The 26467-nt window shown below is 33.4% G+C and overlaps 2 protein-coding genes across 2 annotated transcripts; both read left to right on the top strand.

The window, feature by feature from the left end:
- Positions 1 to 4596: 4596 nt before the first annotated feature.
- LOC107846882 (agmatine hydroxycinnamoyltransferase 1) lies at positions 4597 to 6202 on the top strand. The gene has a single exon (XM_016691150.2). It carries the CDS (start codon positions 4678 to 4680, stop codon positions 5995 to 5997), a length of 1320 nt encoding a protein of 439 aa, XP_016546636.1. The 5' UTR covers positions 4597 to 4677; the 3' UTR covers positions 5998 to 6202.
- Positions 6203 to 13065: 6863 nt separating this feature from the next.
- On the top strand, positions 13066 to 25988 carry LOC107847516 (serine/threonine-protein kinase SRPK). Its single transcript, XM_016691799.2, has 4 exons — positions 13066 to 13524; positions 21131 to 22111; positions 25118 to 25165; positions 25296 to 25988. The coding sequence occupies exons 1-4, from the start codon at positions 13315 to 13317 to the stop codon at positions 25710 to 25712; spliced, it is 1656 nt and encodes a 551-aa protein (XP_016547285.1). The 5' UTR covers positions 13066 to 13314; the 3' UTR covers positions 25713 to 25988.
- The last annotated feature ends 479 nt before the right edge of the window (positions 25989 to 26467 follow it).

The following is a 26467-nucleotide window of genomic DNA, read 5'->3' on the forward strand; positions in this document are numbered from 1 at the left end:
AGTCATTTATTTTTAGTAAGACGACCAACTAAAATGGGACAGGGAGAGTAATTAAATTTAAAAAGAGATATCACAATATTAAAAAATAAATAAAAAGAAAAATTGAGAAATATATTTAGTTTTTAAAGTCAAGTTGAAGAGGTAATATAGTTTTTTCCCAAATAATATCACAAGACTGACAAAAATAATATTTGAAAACTTTATAATTTTTAAATTACACAATGATTATATGAATTTTTCTAATTTTATTTGATGTTGATTGATTTATGATACTAGCATGATATCCTTCATCGATATTTTAATTTATTATAGAAATTTTTTAAAATATTTATATATGATTGTTTTTCTACTAGCTAGAGAGTCGGGGGATTGAAGGAATTCATCGTCTTCTATATGAATTATGAATCTTTTGACAATTATTTTTAGAAGAAAACAACAACTAAATTTGAATTATTTTATCATAAAATAAATAAATATAAAATATTATTTATCGTGGAACTCCTAAGTTTTCAAATAATAGAGTGCATATAAGCTTCTTTAACAATATCAATCACATTTTTTGGTGCACTACATTATTTTAATATTACAAATAGAAGTTGAACTAAAATGATACGCAGTATTTTTTCATAGTTAAAAAGCTATTAGTATATCATATTTGTAAGAATATTAAAAATTAAGAAGGGACTATTTTTCATAGTTAAAAAGCTATTAAAAATTAAGAAGGGACTATTTTGGTTAATTTTTTTTTAAGAATAAGGATTATTTTAACAATTATTAATTTGTAAGAAAAATATACAAAGTTGAAATACATTATTGAAACAAAAAAAAATGGCTTGGCTTTAGTGAGATACTTTCCTAAGTTGAATGATAATATAAGGAATTGACTCATTAATTCGCCCTTGATGATCATTATATTGTAAAACAATTATCAACAATAAGTGTTGTCATGTGACCAGGAGGTCACGAGTTCAAGCCTTGGAAACAACCTTTGGTAGAAATGTAAGGTAAGGCTGCTTACGATACACCCTTGTGGTGGGGTTCTTCACCAGACACCGCGCATAGCAATAGTTTTAGTGCACCGAGCTGCCCTTTTTAGTGCTAATTGCCATAATTGAAATTTATAATCATTCATTTAGAGTTAAATTAAGGGTTTAAAATTTATGATTTCCAGCAATTTAAAACAAAAACAAAAAAACTGCTTGTAAATATCCAAGGGAATCAAACCCTCATTGAGAAGAAAAACAACTCTTTAAAAGCAAGTTTCATTTCTGTGACTGGATCAAGAGCTTATTTTATTATAAGATTTTCAACAAATATTATATTTTTAATACATTTCTCAATATAAATACAAAATATATACAAATATTACTAAATTTTCGATAACTCACACCCCATACCTCAATCCGCCCTTACGTTTATGCCCACAGTGACAGATTCACTAATTTAGGAATCGTGAGTGTCCGGGAGTTTCGAATATACATATTGATGCCAAAGCTTTAAGGTTCTGCTTGAAAATCAAAACACCGGCTATTTTCTTGGTTTCCTTGATGCTTTTTTAAATCTTTATCAATTTTTATATAATTATACATAATCAACATAGAACTTAACGAATGCTCGAGCACCACAAGATAGGACATAGGTCCGCGCCGGTAACCCCATCTTAATATATATATATATATATATTCCAATTATCTAATTGCTACGTTTGACTTCCCCCTTAATTAACTAATTAGTAAAACCCTACACCAAGAAAAGAGGATTATATTAATTGTCAACTTTATATATAGTGATTTGTCTGTTGTTACTAATACCCACCCCAATTAAAAATATGTTAAAGAGCGTATATAAGATAATTATGCACATCAAAGTCAACAGAAGAATCTACCAAATGTCAAATTAATTTTTTTTTCGAGAAGTATTAAATATACAAAAATACGAAAGCCTGTGATCCATTAGTTTGATTAGAAATAAATAAAACAATTTATATCATAAATTGAACGATAAAATAGTACTTACCTTTTAACTTATATTTCATGAGTTCTACACATGGATATCACCTTTTTGAATTTTTATATCAACATAAAGGGTCAATTATTGCAGGATTTTTTTTTTTTAAAAAAAAAGATTTCTAAAAAGAAAAAAGTTTTAGTTTTGATGAAAAAACTACATCAAAATTTTAAATTGTTCTGATTTCTACAATATAATTTGACTAGATATTTTTTGGAAGCCAAACTCTCTATTTATTATTTATTTACAGCCAAAAAAGGTCATGGACTAGTAGTTGTATTCAATTTCATTTTCTCTTTCGCGTAACTGAATGGAACAAAAGCACATTACAATAAAATTCTTCCATAACACAAAGACTTTTTATATTTATAATCAGAGGTCTCAAGTTTTTTCACCAAAAAAAAAAAAGAGGTTTCGAGTTTGAGTCTCTCTGAGTATGAAGTCACTTTTGTACATTAGGCAGCCGTTTTATCCTTTAATGTGAAACTTTCCAGCACGAATTCATATTTAGTCATTAGGGGCCGTTTTACCCCCTAATGTAGAACTTTCCACCGCGAATTCAGATTTAGTCGTTATGGGCCGTTTTACCCCTAATGTGAAACTTTCCAGTGTGAATTCAGATTTAGTCGAATTTCAATGCAGGTATCAAACATCGGAAGGGAATCAAAAAAAATAATGAAAATATATTTGGTATAAATTAACGAGTTTAAGTTATGTGCACCATCAGTGTACAGCTCTATTCTACACTATTAGGTAAACTTAAACTGTTATTGCAGGTTATCCAATTATTTACATAAAAATAAAAAATAAAAATAAAAATAAAAATTGGACAACCTGCAATACCAAATCAAATTTTCTCAATAGTATAGAATATTTTTTATACTGACTGTACACAAAACTTAAATTCTAAATTAACAATAGAAGGAGATGTCTGAGATGGAACTTGCTGTATTAATGGTGATTATAGAAAGTAGAAAATTGAACCATCCGAAATTTTGTGAAATTCCTTTGAAAATATAGTCTCCTAAAAAAAATTCTACCTACTTGGAGAAAAACCGAACCGATAAAAATGTTATCGATTTATTGTTATTGGATTATTGGATTAACGATTTTTAAATGGTTTTATAAAAAAAAAAATTTATTGAGTTATTGGTTCAATTCGATTCTTTTTATTGGGTAAATCGATAACCAAATAAGAATATTTCAAATTACACTTTTATATTTATATATATATATATATATATATATATATATATATATATATATTTAAAAAAAGACATACTCTATATTTTTCTTTCGTTTCTATAAACCTATTCAATTCCCCAAAAACCTACTCAAGTTTAAAGATTCTTGTAAAATAAAACACATCATTTAGGATTTTTATTGCAACTAAGATTTTGTTTCTTTTCTTGTTAGTTGCTACTATTTATATTTTATGCATATTTTCTGATCGGTTAAATCAAAAATCGAACCGTTAAGGACTAAAAATCGATAAATCGAAAATCGATAAAAAATATCTTATTGTTTTATATTAGTTTAACATATTTAAAAACCGATAAACTAAATTGATATTACATAAAATCGAACCGAACCGAATCGATTGATGCACACGTGACCCTTCGAATCATGTGTGAACACGACTTGTTTCGTGCATCAATTTCTTCCTTTTTTTTTTGGGCGTGGGGGGGGGGGGGGGGGGGCCAAGGGGCGGTCATTTATCATGTAAACTACTTATTGGTTCAGCTTAACATAGAAGCACTATATCAAATGGTGCTATGCATATTATACAAATGTAAAGTTGGCAAAAGATAATTGCAATACAATTCAATTAAAAATACTAGTGTGATGAAAGTCAAACTATACATTAAAACTTCAAATTAAGAGGAAATTTCATTCATCATCACTTTGTGTATATTATATAAAAGTAATTTTTCTTTCATTCATTACACGCATATTATTTTATTTTGCTCCTGGATATCACAAAAATTACTATGACCAGATTTCACAATAATCTTATCGGAAAAATAATGTTGAAACCTTAATTTTAATTTAAGAGAATATAATATATTACTTAGATCTTGACCCTTTTTTTATATGTGTCTAACCCAATTTTCCTTATGGATTATATAATAGAAGAATATCAATTAATTAATAGATTAGACTATCTAATGAAGACTATTTTCATTAAAAAAAAAAAATCTTAATATTTTAATGAAAGAAAAGTGACTTTTACATAATAAACACAAAGTTAAGTGAACACGGATGAAATTTACTCTTAAAATTAAAAACGATGATTAATTAATCACTTGGACAAAAGCTAATTAGTGGAGTTTGTACATTGAATTTTGAACATGCACAAAAGCTAATTAGTGGAGTTTGTACATTGAATTTTGAACATGCCATTAACTAACACATCCAATCTATTACTGACATTTGTTCTTATTTTATTCAATATTATACCAACTTTTTATTTTTTATTTTTTCCCTACACTGGCCAAACACGTCTTAAAAATCAAATGGAGAACAAGTATGCATCATATATTTTGTATAAATATAAATACCCAACCCATGCCTTCAACATATAACAAAAGCTAGAAGAACAACATTTTTTTGTGCTCTACATACTAATTTCTTTGTCCATTTATTAGCCAAAACAAAAGAAAAAAAATCATGAAGATTAGAATAGAAAGTTCAAGAATCATTAAGCCTTTCTATGAAAACACCCCTCCAACAACAAGTAGCAACATTCCTCTTAGTGTCTTTGATAAGGTCACATATGAGGCTCAAATTGCTATCATCTATGCCTATCACCCTCCCACCCCATCAAACACCGTGATTGAGTTAGGTCTTCGAAAAGCCCTGGCTATTTATCGAGAGTGGGGTGGGAGATTAGGTGAAGACGAATATGGGAATAGAGTGATTTTTCTCAATGATGAGGGTGTTAGATTTGTCGAGGCATCGGCTAGTAGCACCCTTGATCAAGTAATGCCCTTCGAGCCTTCGCCTTCTTTGCTTAACCTACACCCTAGCTTGAAGGATGTGAAAGAATTGGTGCAAGTCCAATTGACTAGGTTCACTTGTGGCTCCTTGGTGGTTGGTTTCACCGCGCACCACAGTGTGGCGGATGGACATTCCACTAGCAACTTCTTGGTTGCATGGGGTCAGGCCTGTCGAGGCCTCAGAGTCAGTCCACTTCCTCTGCATGACCGTACAATTTTCACCCCTCGAAATCCTCCTCTCATCCAGTATCAACATAAGGGGGTTGAATTCATGTCTAAATCGAAAAAAGAACATTCACTCAATGAGGTTCATCATATATCTGAGGACATGGTTGTACACAAAGTCCATTTCACTATTGAGTTCCTCGCGGAACTTAAAGCCAGGGCTTCTTCCTTGAATCGAAATAACAAGCCCTATAGCACCTTTGAAAGTCTCCTCGCGCATTTATGGAGGGCCATAACCAAAGCCCGCGGACTAAGTGGATTTGAGTCAACCCAAATAAGAATCTCAGTCAATGGTAGAACGAGGTTGAATCCTAAAGTACCCAATGAATACTTTGGGAACTTAGTCCTATGGGCATTCCCAACAACAAAAGTAAAGGACCTATTGCGCGAACCTCTTCCATACGCAACAAAGCTAATTCATGACGCGATTTCAAAAGTAAACAACGACTATTTCAGATCGCTCATTGACTTTGCTAATACCAATGCAAAGGAAGAACATCTTGTCCCCACCGCGGACATGACCAAGCACATACTTTCCCCAAATATCGAGGTGGATAGCTGGTTAAGGTTTCCATTCTACGACCTTGATTTTGGTACGGGTTGCCCGTACATTTTCATGCCTTCGTATTTTCCTACCGAAGGCATGATGTTTCTTTTACCGTCCTTCATAGGGGACGGTAGTATCGATGTCTTCGTTCCTCTATTCGAAGACAAATTATCCACATTCAAGAAAATTTGCTATTCCTTGGATTTGCTTGAAGGTTAAAAACTTAAAATAAAAATTACTCTTTACTTATCAAAAATTTTAATTAGTCTTCATCAATAAATGTCAATTTTGTCACACAAAAGAGTAGTACAATGGTACTTATTATAACAATTTTTGTATGCAGAGGATATGTCAATTAAATACAAATTTAAAGATGTATTATTTTACGTCACGGTATATATAGTAATAATACTATTTAGTTCTTTTTTGTTTTGTAAAAGTTAAAGGTTGCACGTATTCTCATAGATATACTCTCCGTCTTAAAATAGTTATCATGTTTACTAAAAATATTTGTCTCAACATAGTAATAGCTTGTCAGCTTAAAAGATCAAGAGAGCATTAATTATTATTTTTAACTTTAATTTTAACATTAATTATTCCAGAATTACGAGGCACGCGAATATATGAATATTAATAAATTAATAATGAATATACTCTTAATCAAATTGCACTCCTAATTAATTTTACCAACTATTTTGATACAGAAGAGAGTATTGGAGTAGAATTTAACAACGCATGTGCATATTTAATACTCCCTCTGTCTCAAATTATTTGTCCCAAATTGTCTTATTTGATTTCTTATTTTACTTGTCCTTTTTTATTAATCAAGAAGACAATTTTTTTTCCATGTTTTACCCTTTGCATTAATTACTTTTTCTTTAAATTAAAATGTAAATGGTAAACTAGTCATGTAATTAATTATTTTTCTTAATCAATGTGTCATCTCAATTTGGGATGGATAATTTGAGACGGAGGGAGTAATTTGTTTTGTCAATATGCAAGAATTATTGCTGGACTTAACAATATTTGCCATTACATCAATACTTTTTTGGGCAAACTCTATAAGCAACTAAATTGAAATCAAATTTGAGTGGTGGGAATTAGGGATGCACACTCGGTATTTGGTTCGATATTCTTAAAGTTTGGATTTGGTAATTGATATTTAAATGTAGATACCATATACCATAGTTATAAACATCGATTTGGTAATTCGGTAATCAGTAAATTAAACTTCAATTCAGTATGGTATTTGGTAATACCATATTAAAGTTGGAGATGTGCAAATGCATGTTTAAACTTCAAAGAGTATATTTAACAGAAACCTTATTTAGTATTCTTTTTATTGCTTTTTACGAATATATTGCCTAAGTCCAAGAGATTTTTTGGTATAAGTAATTCTATTATCTATTGGGTTGGTTAGACATATCGTATCATATACATATACATATACATATACATATACATATACATATACATATACATATATTCGGTAAATACCGAATACCAAACGGTATTAGTATCTTGTTCCAAACCCAATCTCAAATACCAAAATATTGAAATTTTACTCCCAAATGTCATACCAAATATCGAATTACCAAATACCAATTACCAAACTTTTATTGTTTAGTTCGGTAATTCGATTTTCGATATTTTATGATCAGCCCTACTGGGAATAGAGAAATTATTGGTAGAAAGTGTTAGGAAAGACAGACACACAATCAAAGAGCCCGACAGGGTAGCAGCCGAAAATACTCAAGACTAAACTTTCCCTTTCAACTTGAACCAAGAGGAGACAAATAAACCCAAACAAAATAGAGTAATATACAGCAAACAAATCAACCAAATGAAACAAGATAAGAATAAAGGCAATCACACGAGACACAAGATTTACGTGGAAAACCCTTCAGTGTGAAGAGTAAAAAATCACGGGACCAAAACCTCCACTATAATCACCAAAGAGTTACAATATTGTCCTCCAAAATGGGCACCAAACAAGTGCCAAACAACAAGAAACAATACATAATCCATAGCACCAAACACTAGAGAAATAAAGGAGTGAAAGCACAAAAAACGCAGCTACTGTTCGGTAATGAAGAACAGGAGCTACAGACCACCAAATCAAGCTCCGTCAGTTCCTAATCAAAGATTGAGATGAGAGGAACAAGCAGTCCAAAAATCAGCTCAATCGGACAAGAAACGAAGCGAGAACCGCAATTTGAGTTGACATTTGTGGCTGAAATTTAGGTGCGAAAATCAGCTTTATTTTTCTCTCTTTGGCAGCTGAAAACTCTCTTTTTGGGATGGTGAATAAGATCTAAAAAAAATCAATATATATGCCCCATAGTAATGGGCCTATGAGCAAAAGTGGGTTGGTCCAAATTGAGCTTCATTTTATCCACATAGAAAGGGACAAAAGCCCATGACCCAACAGAATGCGCTCTATTTTCTTTAAATAGTTATTAAGTTTTATGAAGCGTGAATTTAAATTATTCGAATATATATAGTAGTCGAATTAATAAATATTGCGGAAAATAGAAAATTGTAAAAACAAAAAATACGCATTCATAAATCATCACTTTTCAATCCCCATCAATACTTCAATTACTTATTCATCTATAAAAGAATTCATTAGGATATGATCAGATACTCTTATACCCTCAAACTTAAAGTAGGATTATGGTGATCAAATTATTTATTTTGAATTGGAAACTATCAAGAATGTTTACTAACAGTACATAATTAAAAGTTTAGGATTGTTACAATGTGGACTCATTTCTAACTATTATTATTGTCTTAATTATATTGGACAAATTTAATTCGACTTTAGAGTAAAGAAGAAAAGCTATCAGGTTGTTGGGGATAAATAGAATTATTTCATTCTTAATCCAATATCTCGGATTATATCGAATTTGCGTTCTATGAAGAGAAAAAAAATCCTAATAAGGATAGGGGCGGAGCTACATATGTTCATCCGAACCCCTCCGATGTAAAATTATACTATATATACATGGTTAAAATTATTATTATATATATATATATATATTAGATGTCGAACCCCCTTCGGTTAGTTCGTATATTTACTTGTGAACCCCTTGGTGTCAATCCTAGCTCCGCCACTAAATAAGAAGTTTGTCACGCCTTAAGTTAATTCATGACATATACTATCCGCTTTGGGCATAGGCTAGCGCGAATTTGTCTTTTGGACTAGATCACATTATAAATGAGAAGCGTAAGCGCACCATGTAAACTTGAGTTAAATCATGAAAAATGTTTTATTATCCGCTCTCATTTTAATGTGAGATTCGTCTAAGATGTCATGTGCACCTCATCTTCATATATAAACTAATTTACTTCCCTTTATAACAGGTATTACACGACATCAATCTAAATTAATCGTTAAGACTCTAAATTAAATATCGAACATCGAGTAAGATAAAAGATTGCTATCGAAATTTCCTCATTATTTTGACAATAGTGATGTGGAAAATCAAACTCGAAATTGGAAGAATTTGGTAGGGTTTCAACTAATCCTATCCAAGAATATTATGATAATTATAATTTATTGACTTATCACACACAAAAAAAAATGTATATATCTACATCAATACAAAATTCTGTAAATTAACATGGAATTAAGTAGCTAGTGACCTCATCACATATATCATTACAATTTATATTCTTAATTGTTGAAATTTAACCTCACGATAATTTGAGAAAATATTCAAATCATTCGAAAAAAAATAGAAAAAAACCTATAATGAAAATTATTAATAATAGGGGCGGAACTTAAATGTAAATTTAGAATTCAATTATTAATATTTTGAGATCATTATTTTAATATTTAAAATTTATTAAAAATAAAATTCAAATCTTAAATCTGTTACGTCTTTGTTTTTCAAGATCGATAACAATCTAAAACAACACAAAATTTTAGGCAAAATACTGTGTAGTAAATCAGAGAGTAATTAAGTTCATTGCTTGCATCATCGTTCACTATAAATCGAAAATCATAAAAACAATTATCTATAATTTATCAGTAAAAAATGTCAGAAATAGACTTTTAACCAATATAAATAAACATGTTGAAGTTATAATTGTGTAAATAAAAATTGACCACAAGTGTAATACACTATATATTTTTTGAAATTTCTAGTAAGTCAACAAATGTGATACCATGTTGAATACATTACTTACTTGCTATATGTAGTTATGTACGACTTATAAGTCAAAATAATAACTATATATAAAAAGCAATCTTCTAATGTTTTATATTTTTTAATTTTAGAAAAAAAAATGAATAATTTATTACAATTAGTCAAATCTCCTTACCTAAAGGTTGGTTGAAGCTACGTGCATGAGTCGAATAAATAGTTTTTTCACTAAAATATTTAAAAGAAGTAAACAAAAATAAGTGTGTGTATATTCGCCAATGACAACATATCTAGGGAGAAGAAAAAGTTTTTTCAATCGTTATCAGGGAAAAAAGTCCAAAATATATTCAAACTTCGATGAAATTTATTGTAACACCTGAACTTTTAGTGACGTTTATAAGCTAATAAATAAATAAATAAAATTTATTAATAAATAAATAAAAGAGTGCAGTGTAAATAAATATTAGTAAAATACACTAATAAATAGTTTAGTATGGTCATAATAATACGCTAATAAATAGTCTAGGGGGTCATAGAACCCCCGCAAAATTTATACATGTTAAAATAAATTTCATCGATGTTTGAATATATTTCAGATATTTTTTCATAGTATAATAATTTATTATTTTATGTAGCATACAGGCTCCTATATAATTTTCGAATGATTAATTATTATATGATTGCTCATCTAACATTTTCGAATGATTAATTATTATATGATTGCTCATCTAACATAAAGTCAATTAATTCTTGTATGTAGTATATAGGCTCCCATATATTTTTCGAAGGATTATAATATGGTTGCTCATCTAACATAAAGTCAATGAGTAGGTAAAATTTAGAACAATTTGTTAATTATACAAAAAAATAAAAAATAATATTGTCTAATAAGAAAGTGTTGATGTCTTGACAAAAAATTCGTGCCTTGCAATGATAAAATAATGTGGCAGGTTATATTATATTGCACTAATGGACACATTGGAATATTTTGTCTGTGGTCAATTAAGATAATTTATCATTCAAATAATTCTCTCTTTGTTATCAAAAAAATAAAGTAAAAGATGCAAATAAATCATTTAGAAGAATCTAATTTTTTGTTGAAAAAATAACATAAATATCCATCTTTAACTTAACATATTTACATAAATCCACCTTTATAAAGTATTTATAAAATTTCAACTAATTATGTATCTTCGTTGGATGTATTGGAGTTAATTGTGTATCCCAACAGACCCAGAATAAGAAAAAGATATCGAAAGTTAATTATGTATCTTTACAAAGAAAGAATATATATTTTCGTTGGATGTATCGGGAGCTAATTATGTATTTTGACAAACCCAAAATTAAAAAAAATAAATCGGGAGCTAATTAAGTATCTTTACAAGGGAAAGAAGGTATCTTCTTTAGATGTGTCGGGAGCTAATTATGTATCTCGCCAGATTTAAAATTGATATAATCAATAATTATGCAAGATGTCGAAATTTTTTGTAATTAAGCTATATACTGTCGGAATTTATGTTTTTTTTTTTTTTTCTGTATTGAACCATCACAATAGTTCTTTTAAATTTTATTGACATTTGTATTCCACTAAAACTTGAATTCTGATTGAAATGGTCCATTTTGTTCAGTAAACATTTTTGGAAAAATAAAACTTCTTTTATTTGTGGTACTGTTTATCAGATTTATCAAGTTTTATTGTTAAAAATTGGAAAAATAAAACTTAAAAAAAAAAAAAAAATCTTTCCATGGTGTATGCACAAACGTACTCATGTGGGATGTTTTATATAAGCTTCTTCTTAAGTTTGGGGGTATTTCAAGTTTAGATAAAAATAATTTTTGTATGATAACATGGATATAATTTAATTAGTTTTAAAATTGTTGCTTGGTACACAATACAGTACGATATAATATGAAACAATACGAAGATGTTCTTGAACGTTTGAACACCAATAGCAAATCTCTAACTTCAGAAGCAAACATTTTTTGAACTTCAAAGGGAAAATAGTCTCAAATATACCTAAACTTTAAAAAAATTTGTTGTAACACATCTGAACTTTACGGGGACCCTATACCCCCTGAACTATTTATTAGTGTTTTTTAGTGATACTTACTAGTTAATAAAAAAAAAAATGCAACTTCAAATTTCACCAATAGAGCAAACATGGTCAAAATTTCAAGAGCACTACTTTCAAATTCATTCTTGTAACTCATCCTCTTTAAGATGTGTGAGCCCAATATTGAATAAGGCCCAACCCACAAACACCCGAAGTTCGATTGTCTGGTCAAGCTTCTAAAATCAAGAAAATGCATTTTTCAAAAAAACACTTTTGATGAGAATCAATTTGTGGTTAACCAATAAATTTTAAAAATATTTTTGAATAGCAATTAATGCTTGATCAATTTTTTTTAAAGTGTTTTTTAATATTTTTTTCTTTTAAAAATACTTTTCAAATAAGTGATTTTTTTTTAATATTATTTTCTTAGCTTTTGAAAAGCACTTATTTCTCTCAAAAGTTTGGCCAATCAGATCGTTGGTCTCTTTGTCTCTCTATCTTGCTATGGGGTTAAAGAAAATTGCATATGGGTAACTATCACTCTTTACTCTTTAGATACTTTTTTTAAAACACTAACAAATTAAATGTAAATAATAAAATAATAACCTAAGCTAGTGTTTCCTCAAATATTTTTCAAATATTTTGAAGCTAATTTTAATTTTTTTTGAAGCTAATTATTTTATATATATATATTTTTTAAATTATTAATTTTTTTAAATTTAATCCACACGAATAAATCACACACTTTTAAATATACCACTTAATTTTACGCAAATACATTATAAACTCTTAGATACATCAATTAATTTTATATAGATACATCACATTATCACATTACATTCTTTAGTGATTTATCTGAATTTTTAAATATTAAATCAAAATTTATATAATTTTTTTGGTTACTCATCCGTTGTTTGATGCCCACATTGAAGCGTCGACTAATTCGAATCGTGCGTTGCAGGGTTCATTAAGGTGGCAGCGCTCCAACAGAGTTTTTTTCATACCCAAGGTCAAACCCTGGTTAAGGGTGGAACAGCCCCATCCACAACATCATAACCCATGTTGGTAAAATTTACGTAATTAAATTGTGATATATGATGTATAAAATTTTTAATATCGTGTCAAGTTAAACGGAGAGAGTAATTCTTTTTAATTTACTCCAATATACAATACCAAACACTTTTCCTTTCTGTTATTTCTTTTTTACCTCAAAAAAAATTAAATAAAAACAAAATCCCCTAATTTCTTCCCTCTCTTTTCTAGAATCTTCTGCTACGTCTAGGGTTTTTCATTTCTCCGTCATCGGAGTACGGTGGTTGTTGGATCTAGTTATGGCGGAAGAGCCGGAGAGAAACGGCGGTGATCGGAGTGAAACGAGTGATTATACATCGGAAGATGAAGGTACCGAAGATTATAGGCGTGGAGGTTATCACGCTGTTCTAATCGGAGATGCGTTTAAACATGGAAGATATGTAGTTCAGAGTAAACTTGGTTGGGGACATTTTTCTACTGTTTGGCTTGCTTGGGATACACAAAAATCTGTGAGTAATTTGTACAGTTAATTTATGAGTATTTTGAGATATTTATTGTGCTGCGATTGTTGTAGTATTTGCTCGTTTTATAGTTTATTGTAATTTTTTTTGCATAATTGGACCTGTGATTTTGTTGTTTGAGTTTTTGATATAGTACTTATCTGTATGCGTTTTCGCCAATCTTAATGTTATAACCCAAATGGGAGAGCCCAACCCAAAAGACTAGCATGATAGGTTGGAGAACCCATTTAGCTTGCAAATCCATTAGTATTTCTCTATTTTGCAATGTGGGACAATTGGTGCATAACAATCGCCTCCGCTTGAGATCCAACGACCTCGTTGGTCTCGGCTGGCACCCCTTTTGGGTCCAGGCCACCACTCCGAGTCGCGACTCCACTCGTTGATCGATCCTCATTGGTCACGGCTACGCCCAGTTGGCTGCACCCCTCTTGGGTCCAGGCCACCACTACTGGCACACAGGCCACCACTTCGAGCCACTGGCCCACGCGTGGGACTCTCAATTAAAGCACCAATGTAACGAACCCAAATTCTCAACTCAACAGTCAATACACAAAGTGAACGAAACTAATCAACTTCGATTAATACAGAAATGAGAAATTACAATAAGAAGAAGAGAAATAATAGTAGACGGGGATAAGAGGATTAGAGAGAATTGGGGATGAGAAGCTTAGCTTTTGCCTAAGCAATTATCACAATCTGCATAAGCCTATACATCCTAGAATGTGCTATTTATTAACCCATATCCCATACATAGCCACTTAATGTGGTATTGGGCTGCTTTATCATAACTGGTTTCAGCCTATTCATGACAATACCCCGCTCTGATAAGAACCTTGTCCTCAAGGTTCGAGTGGAGCCGCATGGACAATATAATGCTGAATCTTTCAAGACTTGAGTGTGTGTAGAGAGCTGCTATGGTGGTGCGAAAATGAAAACAAGCGCTGTCAACTTGAAGAAATGATGAAGCAATTTCATTGCCCTTCCAAGTCCATATTGCTGCTAAGCAATAAGATTGTTTGAGATTGGAAAATGATTCAGTACCCCTTAATCTACACTTTTTGTTCATCTCCATAGGTACTTCGTAGAGAAGGAAGAAACAATGATAGTTCCGTGCAAGAATTATAATTACGAAAGCTCGAGATCTTTCAATGAGAGAGGGTCCCATTCCTGCACCGTATGTCTTTCCAAGCTTTGTAAACTGAATCTGCATAGATATACCATGATGACTTAAAAACTTAATTTGAATTGCATCGACATTGTGAAGTGCTTTAAATACTGAATTTGAATTCAGAACTTGGTGTGCTACAGTGCATTCTTCAACGCGTCTATGGCCCCAAGATGGGCAAGATAGCACATTAGCCTCATCATAGTCTTAAATTTCACACAACTAATTGAGATAGAAAAGCTTTTACTCTCACGGATCATTGATTTGTGAACAACATAAGCAGCAACAATTGAAGCTACTTTCACCAACTCAAGCTCACTTTCAATCACTTACAAGCTCCCATGATCATTTTCACAAGTTTGTAGTGCAACAACTTCATACAGTGAGAAAGTGGGAGGGCAGACAATTATTTTATCACCTGGATCCAAAACGTAATGCATTATCAAAATAATGAATTCATCAGCACCTGTGTTACTCGGACACGGCCGTTATGCCGCCGAACCCGTCTCGACATGAGACTGAGGCGGGTGCTTCCGCCGTCTCCGATTCGGTCAAACGATTTCGGAGACGTTGACCAAATTAAAGAAGAAATTTGAGGGAAAAAATCGAATAATTAACTGGCGAATGGCGACTTATTGAAAAATTCCGACCAACGACCACCGGAACAGAGACGACGTTGTCGATGTGCCACCGTCGTCGCCGATAAACCGCCGCCATCGTCGTCCCACCTCAATCGTCGTTGTCGATGTGCCACCACCGTCGGCGTTTTATTTGTTTTTGTTGTTATATATATATATATATATATTTATATTTATTAATATTAATATTTGTTTAATAAAAACGAGACAACAACATTGATATTTGTTTATTTGTTTGTGTTGTTGTATATATATTTATTAATATTAATATTAACAATATATATTTTTTAATAAAAACAAGACAACTGAATGTCGGTTTATTGGACTGATAGCAGCCGACTTTTGTATTCTATATTCTTTATGATATAAAAAAATGTATATTAATATATAATTAAACGTAAGTTGCCCTAACATTGAAAAAAAGGAAAAAGTACTCTTAATTATAGTTTAACTTTTTGTTTTTAGAATACCTTTATAACTCTATATTTATAATATTTGATTTTTTTTAGCCGAATCCCCGCACCCGTATCCATACTCGGATTCACACCCTCGAATCGTAAAATTTATATTTTGACGAATTAGACTCTCGGATCCGCACCCGAGTCCGAGCAACTTAGATCAGCACCATACCCAACAAGAATAAACACAAATTCAAGGCCAACTAGCTTGTACACCCTGAGTGCCAACTAAACCCTTGAGCTCCGCAAGCATAGAGAAATTACGCCACTCTTCCTCAATCAAGTCTGACATGGACTTGATACAACTTTGAAGCAATGCTATACAAATAGTTTTTATAACTTCCTTTCCCGGTACTTCCATTTTCAATGCACTAGCCTGCTCAAGTTATTTTTTTTTTTCGAAAAGAGAAATCACCTCCTATTGCAGCATTCCATACCTTGCTCTTTGGAGCTTGGAGAACAAAAATGAGTTGAGCTAATAGTTGTTGCAGGAATCGGAATAATTTAGGAAGACGTATAATATGGTGAGGTGCAATTGGTTGTAGCTCTCTCGACACAGCTCCTTGGGAATTGTCATCAAACACACGATTCACATCAGAGTATGTGTCATCCACTTTTGATTCCCTCACTACCAACTCATATCTTTGTTGTCCGGGATGCCACACTTGTCATAGAAGCATAAGCAATGAAGCCAAACGTACTAGTAGAGTCCAACAATATTAGTGGCAACGTGTTCACTGTATAATCGATCCGAGCCTTGAACTTGGAACTTATACCCGGATCCCATACACAGAGATTCATTGCAGCTCTATGAACATCGACACTAAAGGAATTCACACCAGGAGTAAATGGAAATTGACACAATATTGTGAGCATTAAATTCCTCGGTAAATTTTCTTCCTTCTCTGTGAAGTACTTATGGGGATAAACAAAGAGAGTAGATTGAGGGGTCCTAGATCATTTTCCTATCTCAAACAATCTTATTGCTTTGCAACGATATGGACTTGGAAGGGCAATGAAATTGTTTCATCATTTCTTCTAGTTGACAACGCTTGTTTTCATCTTGACACCACCATAGCAGCTCTCTATACACACTCAAGTCTTGAAAGATTCAGTATTATGTTGTCTATGCGGCTCCACTCAAACCTTGAGGACAAGGAGCGGGGTATTGTTATGAATAGGACGAAACCAGTTATGATAAAGCAGTCAAATACCACATTAAGTGGCTATGTATGGGATACGGGTTAATAAATAGCACATTCTAGGAAGTATAGGCTTATGCAAATTGTGATAATTGCTTAGGCAATGGCTAAGCTTCTCATCTCTAATCCTCTTATCCCTGTCTGCTATTAGTCCTCTTCTTCATATTGTAATTTCTCCTTTCCGTATTAATCAAAGTTGATTAGTTTCGTTCACTTTGTGTATTGATTGTTGAGAATTCGGGTTCGTTACAGTTATTGTGTTGCGATAACTATAGTATTTGACTTGTGATTCTAGCTAGAAATGTAACAAACCAACCTATGTATGTCTCGCTTAGTGATTTTGTAGTCAAAGAAGAACCGATAATCCATTACACTATAGAATACATAGATGTTTAGGAGGTAATATACGTGTAGTAATGTAATAAATCATGTTCTATTATTGGTCTATCCAACCTATATATGTCACATTTATTTAGTAGTCAAAGAAAAATGGATAATCCATCTCAATGTGAAGTACATAGAAGTTAAGAGGTAATACACGTGAAGTAATGTAAGGAAGCAAGTTCTATTATTGATCCGCACAACCTATGTATGTCTCTCTTAGTGAGTAGTCAAAGAACGGATGATTCATCCCATTATAGAATATGTAGATGCTAGGAGGTAATACACGTGTAGTAATGTGACAAACCATGTTTTATTATTGGCCCGTCCGATCTATATGTATGTCATTTAATTATTTAGTAGTCAAAGAAAAATTGATAGTCTATCCCAGTATTGAGTACATAGAAGTTGAGAGGTAACGCACGTGAAGTAATGTAAGCAAGCAAGTTTTATTGTTGGTCCGTCGAACCTATGTATGTTTCGCTTAGTGATTTAGTAGTCAAAGAAGAACAGATAATCCATCCCACTACAGAATACATAGATGTTACGAGGTAATACACGTATAGTAATGTAACAAACCATGTTCTATTATTTGTCCATCCAACCTATATATGTCTCATTATTTAGTAGTCAAAGAAAAAGCGATAATCCATTCCAGTATGGAGTACATAGAAGTTGAGAGGTAATACACGAGAAGTAATGTAAGAACGCAAGTTCTATTATTGGTCCGTCCAACCTATATATGTCTCATTTACTTATTTAGTAGTCAAAGAAAAACCGATAATCCATCCCAGTATGGAGTATAAAGAAGTTATAAAGAAGTTAAGAGGTAATACACGTGAAGTAATGTAAGAAAAGCAAGTTCTATTATTGGTCTGTCCAACCTATATATGTCTCATTTAATTATTTAGTAGTCAAAGAAAAATCGATAATCCATCCCAGGATAGAAGTTAAGAGGTAATACACACGAAGTAATGTGAGAAAGCAAGTTCTATTATTGGTCCGTCCAACCTATGCATGTCTCATGTAGTTATTACGCTGCAATAAAAAGGGTAGCCTGATGCACTAAAGCTACCGCTATGCTCGGTGTTCGGAGAAGGGCCCCACCACAAGGGTGTATTGTATGCACTCTTATATTGCATTTCTGCCAGAGACTATTTCCAAGGCTTGAACTCGTGACCTCCTGGTCACTGCAATAACTATAATATTTGCTTGTTGTACACTCCCTCCGTTCCATTTTACTTGGCTCTGGTAGACTTGACACTCACCTTATGAATACTCTTCAGCTCCTAATTAGTTGTCGTTCTTACTAAAAATAGATATTCCATAATACTTGTCATTTCATAAAACCAAAGCATAATTATTTGTTTTTTTCCACCTTTACCCTTATTCATAAATATGATACCTATGATTTTACTCGACACTCCCCTTATGAAAAATATTAAGTTGGAGTTGGTTTTACTAAACTAGTCTTATTTATTATGCTTTGAAAATATAAATTTGAGTTTTTATCCACTCTATGTAGTCATTAAATGATAGGGGTATTATTGGAATAACATGACAAATTTATCTTGATTTCATAAATTGGACAAGTAAATTGAATCGGAAACCGCCTCTCTGCTTCATTCTAAGCTCTGAGCTAGTGTTATGGACTGTGTACTTACCCTCCCAGACTCCTCTTTGTGGGATTATGCTGGGTATGTTGTTGTTGTTGGCAAGTAAATTGAAACAACTATTTTTAGTAAGAGGGCAAAGTAAAATGAAATGGAGGGGTAGTTTATTGTAACATTTTTTGGATAGTTGGACTTGTGATTTTGTTGTTTTCAGTTTTCGATATAGTATTGTTATTTGTTTGCGTTTTCGCCAAACTTATTTTGTTGCTATAACTACAGTATTTGCTCGTGTTATAGTTTACTGCAATAATTTTTGCATAATTGGACCTGTGATTTTGTTGTTTTGAGTTTTCGATACACAACAACAAACCCAATATATTCCCACCTAGTGGGGTTTGGGGAGGGTAGAATGTAGGCAGTTCATACCACTACCTCTAAAGAAGTAGAGAGGCTGTTTCCGATAGACCCCGGGCTCAAGACAAAGGACAATATACAAAAACATCAAAAGCATGAAATATGATAAAACTAACATAGGTACGACATCCACAAAAATATTGTACATTACCAAACAAAGGACACCAAAGCCCTCCTAACTACTGACTACGATTCATCCACCCTTACCCCTTTATCTTAGTATTTTTCCTCCAAACCTTCCTATCCAGGGTCATGTCCTCAGTGAGCTGTAACTGCTCCATGTCACGTTTAATCACTTCTCTCCAGTATTTCTTTGGTCTACCCCTACCCCGCTTGAAACCATCCAAGGCCAACCTCTCACACCTACGAACTGGGACATCCATGCCCCTCCTCATCACATGATCAAACCATCTCAACCTCACTTTCCGCACTTCATCCTCCACCGACACCACTCTCACCTTCTTCCGAATAATCTCATTCCTAATCCTGTCAGCCCTTGTAAATCCACACATCTAACGCAATATCCTCATTTCCACCGCCTTCAACTTTTGGATATGAGAATTCTTAACCGGCCAACACTCCGCTCCATACAACATAGCCGGATGGACAACAACTCTATAGAATTTGCCTTTAAGCTTGGGAGGCACCTTCTTATCGCATAAAATTTCCCGAAGTGCGCCTCCATTTCATCCAACCTACCCCAATACGGTGAGAGACATCCTTATCTATCTCTCCATTCCCCTGAATCGTAGACCCAAGATACTTAAAATTATACCTCTTGCAAACCGCCTGGAGTCCAACTTCACTACCACCTTATCCTCTTGCCTCGAGTCACTAAACTTGCACTCCAAACTTTTCGATATAGTGCTCGTTATTTATTTCCGTTTTCGCCAGACTTATTGTGCTGTGATAACTACGGCATTTGCTTGTGTTATAGTTTATTGTAATAATTTTTGTGTATTTGGACCTGTGATTTTGGTGTTTGAGTTTTCGATGTAGTACTTGTTATCTGGTTGCACTTTCGCTATAGTAATTATTACGCTGCAATCACTATAGTATTTGCTCGTGTTATGGTTTGTTGTACCAATGTTTGCATTATTTTACTTTTTTTGTTTGAGTTTTCGTCTTTTCGATATAGTACTTGTTATCTGTGTGCTTTATCACTATACTTATTTTCTGCTATTACTGTAGAATTTGTTTGTTTTATATAACAACTTATAGTTTATTGTAATAATGTTTGCATTTTTAGACTTGTGTTTTTGGTGTTTTGAGTTTTTCTCTGTTTGGATGTGTGTGCAAGAGAGGAGATACTTCGATGTAATACTCGTTATCTGTTTGCATTTTCTATAGATTTATTATTCTTGCATTTGTTCTAGTATTTGTTCGTTTTATTAAGCAACTTATTGTTTACTGGTATAACAATTTTTGCATCTTTGGATTTGTGAGTTTGGTGTTTTGAGTTTTTCTATGTTTGCATGCCTGTGAGAGAGGAGATACTTCAATACAGTACTTGTTATCTGGTCTCTTTTTCGACATAGTTGTGGTGCTGCAGTTGTTGTGGTGTTTATTGTACGGTTTAGCAATTTATGATTTATTATAGCAACTTTCACATCTGCACACTTGTGTTTGTTGTGTTTATGAGTTCTCCTCTGCGTTTTTTGCAAAATTTCATTGAGATGTGGATTGTCTTTAGCTAATTGTTAGTACTTCTTGTGAGGAATAGAGATATGTTGCTCTAAAAGTTCAAAAGAGTGCTCAGCATTATACAGAAGCGGCTATGGATGAGATTACTATATTAAAGCAAATTGCAGAGGGAGATCCAGATGATAAAAAGTGTGTGGTAAAGCTATTGGATCACTTTAAGCATTCCGGACCAAATGGGCAGCATGTTTGTATGGTATTTGAATACTTGGGAGACAATCTTTTGACTCTAATTAAGTACTCTGACTATAGAGGGCTAGCAATTCAGAAGGTTAAAGAAATTTGCTTCCATGTTTTAGTGGGTTTGGATTATTTACACCGTCAACTTTCTATTATCCACACGGACTTGAAGCCAGAAAATATTTTGCTATTATCAATGATTGATCAAAGTAAAGATCCAACAAAGTCAGGTGCTCCCCTAATTCTCCCTTCGAGTAGAAGTAAGATTCTCTCTGAATCTGGGGCTTCCAAGGAAGTAAAGGGTTTAAATGGTGACCTGACTAAGAACCAGAAAAAGAAAATTCGGAAAAAGGCTAAACGAGCAGCTCAAAGATGTACGGGCAAGGAAGCTTCTGAGGAAACCGAACAAGAAAATGAAGCCAGTAGTCCTGAAAAGTCTAATTCTGATGAGAAACCTAATAAAGACTCAGGTGATGGAAAGACTGATACTAAAGCAAGTGAAGATGGCTCAACGACAGATGGAGCAAGGGATGGACAGCAGAGAAGTCAAAGACCTAAAAGAGGCAGTCGATCCATGAGGCAGAAATTATTGGCTGATGTGGACTTTAAGTGCAAATTAGTTGACTTCGGTAATGCATGCTGGACGTATAAACAATTCACAAGTGATATCCAGACAAGACAGTATAGATGTCCTGAGGTTATCCTAGGCTCTAAATATTCTACTTCAGCTGATCTTTGGTCCTTCGCTTGCATTTGCTTTGAGCTTGCCACTGGTGATGTTCTTTTTGATCCACACAGTGGTGACAACTATGACAGGGACGAGGTATAACAACTCTACTTTTAATATTAACCATTTCGATGCAAGCATGTGCTGATCTTTATTTTAGGAGTTCAACTATTATATAATTCCATTATCTTCGTAATTAGTCAATTAAGTCCAAGGAAAGTTTATAGTTTCTAGATTGTGCTTTTAGTACGCGTGTGATGAGATGTTCCAAGCCCGGTATCTGCTGATTTTGCCTGTCCATTATGCTTTTGGGTTTTGTAAACTTTGATGCATACACTTATTTTAGGGGTGCTCCTCTTCTAAAACATTAATTTAAAAACAGTACCTCTTGAATGGGATATAACTGCAGCTGTGGTGAACGGAGGGTATTTATCCCTGATGACGACTCATACCACTGGAAGGGAAGTAAGAGATAATGACTTTCTTCTTTCTGCAAACTTGTGGGAGTCACAATCAACCAGCCAATAAATCCAGTGTTTTCAAGGCAAACTGGAAGTGTATGTACGCCTTAGAGCGAGGCTCAACATAAGCTTGGCGCTTCAGTGACTTATTGGAAAATGCTTTTGTGAAACTGCTAAGTGGATGAGGTGTAGATCCTGTCAAAAACATGGCAACCTGCTATTTTTTTAAATTAGTTTATTTTACCAGGCCATTTTGAGAAAAAGCAATAGTAAGCAACAGACATAGGTGGCAAAATGATATATTAATTGTTAAGTGAACTTTGTGGATATAAATATTGGTGATTAGGAATATGAAATTAGAATGTACAAAAGAAAACTAGACATTTGATTTGAATTAGAAACTTAGTGGCATCCTTGCATATGTATCAGAAATTTAATATGGTATTTGGACGTGATTGACACTGTTTTACTTCATATAATTTACTTAATTGCAGTTAGTCGATTCATCTAGTCATATATATAATCCTTGTTTTTGCGTGTAAACATATTTTTGTCTATTTAAAGCTCGTGTTTTAATTGTGTTTGCACTCTTAAAAGATATTTGTGCCTTTTGTGCTTTACACATTTGACAATACTTAATCCGACAATTATTAAGTCTCAATCCCAAACTAGGTGGGTCGACAATATTTCCTTTTATTGGTTTGCTCTATCTGTAAATAGCTTGCGATTGAAGCGTGGTTGTTGCTCAATTTGTAAATAGTAGTCTTTTAAAAAGAGAAAATGCTCGCCGTTCATGTCAAATAAAGCATTCTCTATCTTATCCCTACCCAGACCTAAAGTAAGAGTAACAACAACAAAAATTTGCATAACCAGTTCGCACTGCGAATGTGGATCATTTGCTTACATCCTATTCTATTATTTGCTATGTTCCAGTTGATTCGTAGAAATTATGGATCTTTTGAGACTACTTTCCTCTTTGTGATTCGAAGTCTATCTTCTCTGTCTATAGCTCCTTCAATGCCATAGTGTCGCACCTATGAGTTGGTGCATTTGGAGAGGTAGGACATGACAAAACTATCTTATGCAATTTCCCTAATTTTATCCTTTGTGTGCTACTTGTAGCTTGTATCAAATATTGTAGACCACATCAGTTTTAAGTTTTAACATTTCTATGACACTCATTGTGGGGAGCTCCATGCTCCTCCCTCTTTACTCAAATTTCTCTTTAACCAAAATGTTGTAAATGTTCTCAACTTTAAATGAAAACCAACAGAAATACCTTCTCTTATGCCCCCCCCCCCCCCCCAAAAAAAAAAAAAACCCCAATTGTCCATTTTTCAAGGTTGCCCAGTGGGAGAACTTTCATAATTTCTTTCGCTCTCAGATCTAGTTCTCTGCTTAGTGACTCGATCTCTCATTCTTTTGAAGCTCGAGCAAAGCGGTAACTATCTGAAGGCCTCGCACCGACGCTAGTTGAACCTTCTTCAGCCTCTTTCAGCGGACTTACCTTTTTTATTAGTATTGAATTCATGTCATTGTTGCTCATCATCCTTGTTAGAAAAGGAACAAGAAAATCTCTTTATGGAAGGGGAAGGTCATATTTAGGAAAAATTGACCAGAATTCCTCCACTACTGATAGACTGATCAGAAGAGGGGAGACTTGATTCGATATTTATAATTTCTATAGGTTAGGGATTCGATCATGCTATTCTATTTCTATAGAGAGGTAGGCGACGAAGACAAGGGATCTCTCTCACTATGGATAGTTGCTGTTTGCGAGAAGCGTCTGTTTTGCTATTACACAGTAGATAGTGTAAAAGGATCTTTCTTTAAAAGTTATCAACTTGTACAGTAAGAATTTGGGTATATGAAACATAAATTAGAGAAATGCAGAATGCACTCGTGGCTTTAATGCATTACTTTAATATGTAATATGCAAATCATGTCTCTCTCTCTCTGAAATATGTTCTTCCTATGCTTCCTAGATGTCATTACTTAACTATCATATTTCCTAGGATTGCTTGAGTAGTTTTTTCAAGTAACCAGCTATTAGTCTTTTGTGATCTTTTAATTGATCATTTAATTGAAATTGTGGATGCTGAGGCAGTCACTTTCTTATGCCCCGTTTGGCCATGAGGATCTTTCACTATTTTCCAGATTTTTTTTTACTTTATTCTAAAAACAGTGTTTGACCACCTGTTTTCACTTTCTTCAAACCCACTTCTCTCGCATCAATTCAAAAACAACTTCAACTTATATTCATGGTCAAACACAACTCCAACTCCAAAATTCTTTGGTTTTCATGGGCAAACACATACTTAGTGAATCATAATATACTGTTCCAGGATGCACATCACTCAAAGCAGTGATTCATCTGTTTTATATAAATTTGAACATTTGTCACTATCATGGCATCGAGTGTTGTTATTGAACTTTCACATGATTATATAAAATTTAGTGCAAGACCAGTTCATTTTCTTGATCATTCAATCAAGTTTTGATGCCACAGTTAGTCTTCCTTTTGTGGATTAGTTTTTGCCAGGTTTTGTTCATTGAGATATTTTAATAATTTTGTAGTTTAATACTATCAATTGCTGGTTCAGTTCAATGATTTTTTTTCTTTGTTTCCCTTTCTGCACAGGATCACTTGGCCCTTATGATGGAGCTGCTTGGAATGATGCCACGCAAGGTGATTTTTGATTTCTGGTTCAAGCAGCGAAATCTTCTCTTTCTTGTTGAATGTAAAATAACTAAATCAAGTAGGAAAGCAGATCTCATCATTCAAAAAAAGGTGGAGCTGATCTTAAGTTTGTCTGCAGATTGCCTTAGGTGGGCGCTATTCGCGAGAATTTTTCAACCGATATGGAGACTTGAGACATATCAGACGATTACGATTCTGGCCTATAAATAAGGTGCTTAGGGAAAAGTATGAGTTCAGTGAACAAGACGCTAATGACATGGCAGATTTCCTTGTTCCTATACTTGATTTTGTGCCTGAGAAGAGACCTACTGCAGCTCAATGTCTCAGTCATCCGTGGATCACTGGACGCCTTTGGGATCTTTCTCCTTCTACAACTGATTCTACATCCCAAGCGACTGAAAATGGTAGCTCGGAGAAGAAGAGGGAGAAGGATGAAAGGGAGGCGATGGAAGTTGGAGTAGGCAATATTGTAATTGATGGCACCACGAAGCCAGTCAAAGTGCCTCAATCCGTAAATCCAGCAAAACAGAGTTGACTGATTCAGGTTGTGGTCTTTTTCTCCATTTTGATTTAACCATTTTTTGCCCTCGTGAAAGTTTTTAAGTGGACCATGGGGTGTTTTTCGTTCCCTTTATACCCTCTTTGATTTGCCTCTTCATTCTTTCGAGATGACCACTACTGTATTCGATGTTGAACCATTTGAAGATTTGAGTACAACCTGTAATTGTATCAGTGTTTACTTTGCGAAAGCTGGATATCCTGTCCCTCCTTTTGCCTTATTGACAAAGTTTTGAATCTTTGGTTGCTTGCATCTCGTTATAGAAAGTTTTGCCTGCGTGTTTCTGTTGATTGTGCTCATGCAATGTTCGAGTGGGTTGGGACTTGATTGATGGACTTCCTTCCCCTCCCCGGAAGGCAAAGTGATTTTCCGCTGTATCTGCCGCAGTGAAAGTTGATTTTAGCGAAGGAACTGCCAGACATTTATCCATTTCTTCTTCCGCGATGACCCCCTGCTGATTGAATTTTCCTATTACATTTTGAGAACCTGTATTAGTATATCACAATATTCTTTGTGCTGATTGAATTGTTCAGCTGTGCAGTCGAGAGACTGGTTACATGTGAAATCAGTAATCTGTTTTTGGCTTGGGGCGCTTTACAAACCACGAACGTAACAGAAGATTATATGAGCTCAAAGAAGTTCAAATGCATATCGTATTTCGATCATTGCACTTTTTTATTTTGTAGCTGATTGATTATTTATCATTTTCTCTTCACTATTTTCCTCTTCTT

This window comes from Capsicum annuum, chromosome 11 (genome assembly GCF_002878395.1).
Source record: "Capsicum annuum cultivar UCD-10X-F1 chromosome 11, UCD10Xv1.1, whole genome shotgun sequence".
In the NCBI taxonomy this organism is placed as follows: domain Eukaryota; kingdom Viridiplantae; phylum Streptophyta; class Magnoliopsida; order Solanales; family Solanaceae; genus Capsicum; species Capsicum annuum.